At 43.5% G+C, this 10,289-nt stretch overlaps 1 protein-coding gene across 2 annotated transcripts; it reads right to left on the minus strand.

Moving 5' to 3' along the window:
• Positions 1-263: 263 nt before the first annotated feature.
• NEK2 (NIMA related kinase 2) lies at positions 264-9,936 on the minus strand. Of its 2 annotated transcripts, XM_059673282.1 has the most exons (8): positions 9,541-9,936; positions 8,308-8,525; positions 7,788-8,028; positions 6,045-6,127; positions 5,211-5,337; positions 4,038-4,257; positions 2,682-2,807; positions 264-1,233 (listed from the first exon to the last, which is right to left on the minus strand). In XM_059673282.1, the coding sequence occupies exons 1-8, from the start codon at positions 9,634-9,636 to the stop codon at positions 1,007-1,009; spliced, it is 1,338 nt and encodes a 445-aa protein (XP_059529265.1). In that variant the 5' UTR covers positions 9,637-9,936; the 3' UTR covers positions 264-1,006. The 2 variants fall into 2 exon arrangements, with proteins under 2 accessions (XP_059529265.1, XP_059529266.1); XM_059673283.1 differs by lacking the exon at positions 2,682-2,807 and having other exon boundaries at positions 266-1,233; positions 9,541-9,935.
• Between the last annotated feature and the right edge of the window lie 353 nt (positions 9,937-10,289).

Here is a 10,289-nt window from a genome sequence, read left to right on the forward strand (position 1 = left end):
CGTGCCTTCTCATTAGTCCCAGGCTTGAACCTGTCCAAACTCTGTAGCAGCTCTCCACAAGATCAATCTTCTCAAGAGTGGCACTGTTGACGCTGTGCTGTGGGGGGCTGCCGTGTGCATTGTAGGATGTTTGGCAGCATCCCCGGCCTCTACCTACTCCATTCAATAGTACCCTCCCACCCGCAATCATTATCATTTAAAATGTCTCCAGACATTGCAAATGTCCCCTGGGGGGCAAAATAGTCCCCAGTTAAGAGCCACTGGTGCAGATGGATTAATGAGGTGAAGTGCCACTGCAGCCCCTGTGAGCATCAGTGCCTGTGAATCATAAACCCAACAAATACAAGAGACACAAATACAGGAAAACTAAAGAATTCGTTTACTTAGTGAGAAACAGATACGCCCATGACGGCTGGCTTATATACAGTTAGGTAGAGCAAAAAGGAAAAAAAAGAATATCGACATCACAGTGATGGATTTTCACAAAAGGTGACAGATTTTGCACTAAGAGCAATGGGATATCAATAAGCGATATCTATAAGCAAGATGTCATAGTATCAGTGACCAGTTTGGATCCAATTCGGCTTTCTAAGCTCTAGAATATTTAAAACCTCAGACTTGAAGTTGTAAATCTAGACATGACAACTGTAAGCGCACCACTCAGTCGTGTAAAACCTCTCAGTAAGTGGATAAATATGTTTTTCCTCCAACATTTAGAATGTAATGTTCCAGTAGTAATCACACATGGGATTGATTAAAACCCCAACCAAGAAAGTATCATTCTTTCTATAAAGTGTTCTTTTAAAAAAGAAAAAAAATGAAAGGTGTGGACGTTTTGTACAATTATTGCTGAAGGACAGCAAAGGCAATTCCAAAACATCACTCTTACTGTACAAAAAGGCACGGCTCACGGAACCAAGTTTATCAAGCTGCAGCAGGTGAACATCAATCAGTCCTTCAGGGGCTGGCCATGTCAGATCCCGCACACAGCACCGGGCCCTGCCGGCTAGCGCATGCCCAGGATCTGTCTGCTTTTCAGCTGGTACGTTTGCTCAATGTCCGCCAGGGCTTGCGCACGCAGCTGGGCAGCATGGAGCCTCTTCTTCAGGTCTTTGCACTTGGCTTTGGAGGAGAGCTGGCTCTCAGAGTTCTCACTCCTCAGGACATTCTCCTTACTCTCTCCACTGAAATGAACTTTCTTCTTAAGTATTGAGGATGGAAGAGCTAAAAGTTCTTTAGGAAGAAAAAGGGTTTCGAGTTATTTGAACAGGTTTGTCACACTTAGCAAAAATACACCCTCTTTCAGTTCATTTGAAATCTGGAACCTATCTTAGTATCTCCAGGAGTTTGGGAGCTTGAGGGTGGTAAGAAATCAATCAGTCTTTTAAGCCACAGCACTGAAAAAAGAATCCTGGAACCTGCCAAATATCAAGGAACATAGGTTTTATTCCCTTAACAATCACCTTTTCTCTTGAAGTCAAATGCATTGGGGATGATGGGCCACAATATAAAACTACTGAAAATCAGTATCATCTACTCCATTCTTGAAAACAAGTGCCATTCTACCTAGAACATAGGGCTTCCAGAAAAGTATGGAAGCAGAAACGCTTTTTATGGACACTTATAGTTTGGGTTAAATATTCAAGAACACTTCCTTCAAAACTGATTAATTGACTGAAATCTTGCTTCAAAAAGAAACCAAGCAAATTCAGGGTGGAAAAGGTAAATCAAGTAAAGGTATAGCAAAAAAGGTTAACTGGGCTTTTTACATGAAAAAAAATTTACTTGAAATGGTAGCACTATTCGCTACTGACAGACTATCCGGAGGTTGGAGACTTGAGGGCTTGAATTCCAAAACCTTTTTGTTTTTTCCTTTACATTCATTTAAAGGAAATACATTCAAATTTTATGAGTTCATTGTATGAGCCATTGTGGACAAACAAAGGCCCTATTCTCATAGGAGGAGAGAGACCAGAACCCAATAAACAAGTACAAATGAGGACTATTTGAGGGGGAAAATAACACTGAGAAAGAGAACAGGGGTGCTGGCGGTGGCCACAGTGATGAGAGCCGCATAATGAGGTGACTTTTGAGCAGAGACATGTTGAAAGTGAGGAAATAAGAAGCCACCGGGTTATCTGAGGAACGAACTCCAGGCCAAAGAAACGGAAAGGCCAGGCCGAGAGTAGGAGTGGGCTGCAAGGAACACTGCCCTCCAACTGTGCCCCGACTGCCTATCGCCAACACTGTTTCTGCTTCAAAGCACACTTGGGTGTTTTTAGCCTTAACTCCATTGTTTCAAACATATCCACCTTTATTCCCACAAATTCCTATACAAATACCTATGTAACTTGTAAATCTCACTAATGGAATAATTTTATAAGAAAGAAAAAAGTGTTAAGCCCAGCAGGTGTGGCTCAGTGGTTGAGCATGGACCTGTGAACCAGGAGGTCACTGTTCGATTCCCGGTCAGGGCACATGTCTAGGTTGTGGGCTCGATCTCCAGTGTGGGGCATGCAGGAGGCAGCTGCATCATTGATGTTTCTATCTCTCTCTCCCTTCCTCTTTGAAATCAATAGAAACATTACAAAATGAGAAGGCCTTCCAAAGCCCCTCGAAAGCAAACCAGTGCCCATTTCCTCACGCCCAGCAGCCTCTGTCTACTGCGCTGGTTCTCCTACCTGGTCCGCTGGCCAGAGACAGGAGCCTCTGCCCCTTCAGCAGGCTGTGGTTCCTCATCAGACTTTCCGCTCTCGCCAGCTTGTCCTCCGCCAGCCTCTCACGAACACAAAGCTCACGTTCCTTCTCTTCAGAAAGGCATGGAATGAGAAAAAGATTAGCAAGTGGCTTTGGGTATAAAACAGTCTACACGTGCTAATCTTCCATTTTCCCTAATCACTGAGACCGGCTTGCTGAGCAGCGCTTAGTAATGCTCTGAGAAAGGTTTCTCGCTGGGTTCCCAAGCCACCCTGACCATGCTAGCCTGTAGCACCTGTCGCTTTACTGGAGTAGACTGACCTTCACCATCAAAAACTAACTAGCACTTGCCCTAACCAGTCTGGCTCAGTGGACAGAGCGTCGGCCTGGGGGCTGAAGGGCCCAGGTTCGATTCCAGTGTAAGGGCCTCTGCCTGGGTTGCGGGCTCGATCCCCACTGGGGGCGTGCAGGAGGCAGCCGACCAATGATTCTCTCTCATCATTGATGTTTCTATCTCTTTCTCCTTCTCCCTTTTTCTCTGAAATCAATAAAAATATATATTTTTTTAAAAAAACACAACAACTAACTAGTACCTAATCAGTGAATAGCCCTGAGTATTTATAAACCTAGAATTTATAAACCTAGAATATCTTGTACCCACATTATTGAATTGCCAGAGCATATTTAGTCCTACACACTGTAGGATTTTAGACCTGGACTGTGTTGGCTCAGCCACAGGAGTAATGGTTATTGTAGAAGTTAGCAAATCCTAAGATCTACCTTTGCAATGGAAAAACTGTAGTGTATGTATATGTTATGAAACAGAAAGAAAAAAGTAACAGCAAAATGTAATGTACACATTAAAGTATACAAACTCTATAGCAAAATATAAAGTTAAGCCCAACAATAGCAGAGAAAGAGGCAGCTCAACAGGAAGATGCCAGAAAGCGTGACCTACGTATTTTACAAAGCACAGTTTGGTTTCTCAAGTATTTGTAAGAAGGTTCTCCTTTTTTAAAAAATAGTTTTTTAATATTTTTTTATTCATTTCATTGAGGAAAGGAGAGGGAGAGAGAAATGGAAACATCAATGATGTGAGAGAATCATTGATCGGCCGCCTTCTGCACTCCCCACATTGGGGATCGAGCCTGCATCCCAGGCATGTGCCCTAACCAGGGATTGAACCTGCCACCTTGGCATATTGGGATGACGCTCCAACCAATTGAGCTATCAGGCCAGGGCAGGAATGTTCTAATCTACTCATTTAAAGAGAGTCTCACACTCATCACGATCACCCTCCAATAGCTCTCCTTTGTTTCGCCCCCATCATGCAGACTTACGCTCCAGTCTTTCCTCTCTGGCTTTGAGGGCTCGCTCTCGCTCCTGCAACTGTATTTCCTTCAGTTTCAGCTCACTTAATACAGGGTTAGAATCCTGCAACTTTTCTGGTTCTCCAGGTCGTCGCCCCCTTCTCTCAGGATTTCTCCTCTGCTCTTCTGCAACCAAGTCTGCTATCAAAGGGCTCTCCAGAATTTCTTCAACAGAAGGTCGATGGTAATCCTGGGGAAAAAATATTCAGTGTTGCAGTCACATTTTGTAACAGAATACGCATCCCAAAAGAACGGCTACATTAAAAGGGTACATATTTCCAAGGCAAAAGAAAAACTCGTTTCTGGACGGGCCTTAACTATCTGGAAAAATAAGTTCACTTGTGGCTTTAATAAATGAGGTTCTGGGTCCAAACAGTAATGCAGATTTTTACTTCCCTTTGATCCCCCTTTAACCTAAAGGCTTCATCCCTGTGCAGGTGCTCAGCAGCATGGCCAGGGTCTGTGTTAGGGCATCTCTAAACGACAGGAAGCAGGATCCTCCCTCTCAGCCCTTAAACCCCATTACTTCATCTGAATCCTTCTTTGTAATCCCACAGCATTTAACTTTACATCAGCCTGATCTCTTGGACATTTCTCTCGCCATCCCATGGCCAGATTTTTTCCACATAATCTCTTAGAGTTATTTCCCCTCCACTCTTTTTAGCCACCCCTACCCTCTCACTGCCCCAATCATCCCCGCAACCCATACACATACACATACACACACACACACACACACACACACACACACACACACACACACACACACACCCCTATCTCTCAGTTGGAGCTAGAGGCAGAGTAATTAAGTCTTATTGTGGCCCCTTCTATACCATCTGCCACATTGAGGTAGGCAAGGACACGGGGAACTAAGGATCTGGATGCTTCATGCAATCTTTTCTTACTATCGACCATCTGTTAGCATGGAGTGAGTGGGAAAAGACAGAGAAAGCACAGAGGGTAGGCCAGCAAGGATGTGCAATTTGACAAATTTATGTAAGTTTTCACTTGTGTTAACAGAGTAGATTTAGCTAAGGAAATACATTTAATGTTTCTTCAGTCTCATTGCTCTACGGGAGAGAACACATACCCCAAAACTTAATTGAAAGATAGAAACAGACAAAATAATCTTATAATCTTTACCTTTAAATTTAACATCCTTGTAATGATGTCATTCAACTCATCAGAGTAACGATATGGAATTCGCCTGAATTTGCCTTCTCGGATCTTCCCAGCTAATTCTTTCTGGTTGAAAGCTGTAAATGGAGGCCTGGAAGAAAAAAAAAATAATAATGTAAAAATAAAAATATATTAGGAAGCAAATCTTTTGCACAGTTTAAGCTCCAGTTTTTATTTATGTTTCTGCTTCTGGGATTTTCTTCCATAGTTAAGTTTCCCAACTTTGGTGCTACTGATATTTGGGGTCACATAGCTCTTTGTTGTGGGGTGTCCTGAACATCATAGTATTTATTTGAACTATCACTGGCCTCCATCCACTAGATGCCAGTAGCTATCCTTGTTTGTCACAACCAAAAATGTCTTCAGACAATGCCAAATTTCCCCTGGGGAGCAAAACTGCTTCACTCTCCCTGGTTGAGAATCACTGCTCTACAGAAAGCTTAGAAGAGAAAGAACTGGAGCTCTTTCTTCGTCTCTAAATCACCAGAGCTACCCCCAGATCTTTGTTGATCTCTTCCATGGGCCTGACCTATCTGCTCTCCCCTTGAGCTGAGCATCAGTCTAACAAGGAAACATCTAACCAGGTTAGGAGTTTGAACAAGTCAACATCCAGCCTCAGGGGTTATATTATTAATTTCTAAATAATTTTTTTCCCTGTCCACCTACTTTAATTTTAACCCACGGTATGATTCTTTCACATTTGAATACAAATGGATGGTCAAACAACCGAACCCAGTGAAAGGTGACAAACCCCTGAGTATAAACCTCAGACTAGAAATCTGTCTTCAATATACTTACATTAATGCACACAACTCATACATCAAACAGCCCAGTGACCAGATATCCGATTTCTCGTTGTAGGACATGCGACTCATCTGCTCCTTAAGGGGGGAAAACGTAAGAAAGTATGAGGAATTAAAACTTTATTTTGTTTTAAAATGTATACTTTGTCTTCAAATTTACAATGGAAAAAGACAATGATCTTACCCTAATATACTTTGTCATATATAATTCATTCAATTCTTTTTCCTTCAGATGTTTATTGTTACTAGAGGTGAGGCACTGACTATTCAAAGGTGAGTATGAGACCTCTACCCTGGTGACATTAATAATCTAGAAACTATTTTGAAAGAACCAGAGAAAATTTCAGAATAACCAATGCATACATCTGGCCCACATTTAAATGGATGTAGACATAAATGGCTAAGTGAATTATTCATTTATATTTTTCCTTAGTCTACTGTATAAACCACACTAACATCCTCATTTCCTATTTTAACTGTCTTTCTCACACTCTCAGGAGCAACAGAGGGCACAGAGGCAAGTACCAAACTCTTCAGGAGGCTCCCTAGTGCTTTAAGTCCAACAGGTTGAGTCTGATACCATTTCCTGGCAATGCCTCAGAGAAGGCTGAATAGATCTAATTACAAGGGCAGGAGGGAAAAGGAACAAAAGAATCACGTAGGTTTCAAATTTTCCAAGAACCACTTCTGTATAATTTTCCTTTATGTTAAAGGCTTTCTATTTGGAATTTGATCCAGTGAGAAAATGACACTGTTCTGGCCATGTCTAATATTAGTGAAAAACAAAATCACTAATACAAAGTTTTATACTATAGTCAGACTGGTTAACATAACTAAAAGAGATTTAGGAAAGCCCGGAAATGTTTATGACTGCTAAAACAATTAACCCCTCTGCACCTTTGTATGCTCAGATTCCAGATACAACCCCCTGGTGCTATCACTGTTTGGTTTAAGCTCTTCAAGAGCCATCAGGCAAAATCTAGAGAGCCATAAACGGTTCATAGCCTTTGACCCAACCCAGCAATTTCATTTTGAGAGCTATCTGCCAAGGAAATGACCAACAAGGAAGAAACAATAATTCATATGCATAGCAGTGCTCCTTAGAATGGTGAGAAATTTTGGAAACAAAATATTATCCAGCAATCAAGGAAATAGATAAGTAGGTAGACTCAGCAGCTCCCTTGTAGGAAAAGTCAACAAAAAAAGAACAAATACCAACAGTTAACACTGTAAAAACATGTTATCTGAAGTGAGTGAGGCTCTGAGCCCCGAATCTCCAGGCACAAGAATCATCCAGAGAATCTGTTAAAATGCAGAGTCCAAATTGAAAAGTAGGAGAAAAACAGAGCAAGGACCTGTCCCGAGATCCGAACTCACTGGACTGGGGCTTGGTCCAGGATTCTGCATTTGAAAAAGCACACCAACGGAGGCCAAGCTGGTGTACAGGACCTACAGCACTTTGGGAAACATAGCTCTTGAGGCCAGAGACAAAACCTGTTTCATCTTTTGTAATTTAGTATATGGTAGTCCTTTAATAAAAGCCTGACTTGAATTGCTGATATAGCTGAGTTTAATGGTCTGGTGGTCCACTTGGAAAATATATAAATTAAAAATGAAACAGTGTTAATTTTTGGTTCTTGGATATTACTAAACATACAATCAAAACGACTCACTTTCCCTGCATTTGAATGCTTAACATTAAGAGGTTTAAAAAGTATCTAAATTCTGAAATACTTACGGGAGACATGTAATAAGGAGTGCCAACAAATGTTTTTGCAAAACTGGTATCGTGGTTTAATATTCTAGCTAGCCCAAAGTCTCCAAGCTTAACGTTTTGCTTGCCATCCAGGAAAACGTTAGCTGGTTTCAGATCCCGATGGAGCACCGTATGACCACCATCACTTCGTCTGTGACATTCCTTTAGGGCCAGAGTCAACTGAGCCATCACTCGAAGAACAAACTCTTCCTCCAAGTACTGTCTGAAATCAAAGCAGTTACACAGCATATAACTTCTGAATAAAACCATTACAAAGAGGGAATGATGAATTATCTAGTGTACAAATAGGGAAATAAATATCATATTTTGATATGAAATATGGGTGTTGATTCACAAGGGATTTCCTAAAGTTCTGTAGACCCACCAAATACTAGAACACTCTTCCACATCACTAAGTACTTCGTCCCTGATCCTAAAACAGAATGCTTATCCAAAGTGAAACTGGGCCCACTTTCACCTTACATTGAAGAGAATCACTTACCTTTCCTTGGTTCCCTTTGTGATTATACTGGCCAGGTCCCCTCCTTCGCAATATTCCATTACAATGTACAGTGTTGTGTTGGTTCGGTCAATAATGCGATCATAGTAACGGACGATGTTTGGATGCTTCAGCTCACGAAGCAAATTCACTTCAGAAACAAGCATTTGTTTCTCAGCTTCTGTCATGGAGCCATAGTCAAGTTCTTTCCAAACTAATATCTGAAATAAGAATCCCCAAGGTATGAATGAACTCAAAAATGAAGATTGAGAGCTCCATGACCACCAACCCTTTGTCTGGGACATTCCTTTAGGCACTAAAGTTTAGGGCCAGTCATCCATCACTCACTACTTTTCTATTAAATAGATCATACAGTCATTATTCTGATTTTGTTCAATGAACTTAAGGACCCCTGAATTTAACTCCATAACCATCCTCTAATTTTTAAGCAGAAAAGAATGCAAGGGGAGAGAGGGAGAGGAGGCACATGAGGCTTCCTCCAACCCCCTCCCCTCAGTTCCTTTGTGGGAGGCTGGCAATGGTGCTTTGGTCAGAAAGGTGGGGCAGAGACAGTCCAAGTCCCTGACCATTCCAACCAGGCAAGCTTTTGCAGGGGGAAAGACCTGAGGACCTCCCTGCATCCGCAGCCAGGCAGCTTCCTCTCCATTGTTCCTTTCTGAATAAAGTCTCCCTACACACACAGGAGAACTATGAAACCAATAATCCGATTAAAGGGTATCTTAAATGAGCTCAGACTGCCGGGCAGAAAGCTCCAGGTTCTTCCCGTGGCCCAGAATTCTACTCTTCTCTAAACTGCCCAGGAGCCCCGCGGGGTAGCTGGGTTGCTGGGTTGGTTGGAGCGTCCTCCCAGACACCAAGGTTCAAGGTTGAGGTTTGATCACCGGTCAGGGCACATACAAGAAGCAACCAATAAATGCATAAATAAGTGAAACAAACCAATGTTTCTCTTTTTCTCTCTCTCTCAAATCACCCACTCAAGCAATCAATAATTTTAAATTTCAACAATAAAATAAAGATAGTTCAGGAGTTACCAGTGAAAGGCCCTTAGCAGGTCGAAGCAGAAAAGAAAAAGAAAAAAAAAAAAAACAGGAAGGAAATGGAAGAGAAAGGGAAATAGACGGGAACCTATCCATTGCGAGACCCAGTACAAACACAGATCGCCACCAGCTGGCGAGACCGCTGCAGGGACCGGACTCGGAAGGGGCCCGCGCTCACCTTGCCGTCGCTCTTCCTCCGGATCTTCTGGCAGCGGCCGTAGGAGCCGGTGCCAATGGTGTGCAGCACCTCGTAGTCCTCCGCCCGGGTCGGCATGGCAGGGCCCGCCCGGGACTCCTGCAGATCGCGCCGCAGCCCGGAGCTGGAGCCACCGACTCCAAAGCGTCTCCAAGTCACACTGCCGGCCGCCACAGCCCGCTGCTCAGTTTAACCGTCCCGGGCCCTGACCTCGCAGTCTATTGGCCCACAGCGAGGCGGCTTCGCCTCTTTGATTGGCTAAGAGGAACACAACACCCTAGGCATCTTGGGAAGGCGTATCCATAGGCAACCGCGTCGGCGTCAGTATCGGCGTCTGCTTTCTACCCCATAGGGAGGAAGAGGTGGAGCTAAATCAAAGGGAGGGCGGGGGATAGAAAGTGGCGTCGGGCGGGTCTCCGATACTCTTGGCCCTCGGGCCGAAGTCGCCAAAGTAACCGAAGTCCAGAGACCTCGCCCCAGACTTCTTTGCACCCTGCCTCAACTAACTGCTGCCTGCTGCCTGACCTTTGCACTGTGAGCCCTCTCTCAGGTTCCAGGACCCGGAGCCTGGGCGGGATCAGCCCAAGACTTAGGAGAGCTGAGTACAGAGGTGAAAAGTACAGTCCCGCCCTGAAGGAGGCACTTGTGAGTGCTGACTGTGATTCGGGACTGTGCCCAGCACTTGACATGTATGGTCTCGTTTATTCCTCAACACAAACCTATAAAGCAGG

The sequence above is a fragment of the Myotis daubentonii genome, chromosome 18 (assembly GCF_963259705.1).
Source record: "Myotis daubentonii chromosome 18, mMyoDau2.1, whole genome shotgun sequence".
Classification (NCBI taxonomy): Eukaryota; Metazoa; Chordata; class Mammalia; order Chiroptera; family Vespertilionidae; genus Myotis; species Myotis daubentonii.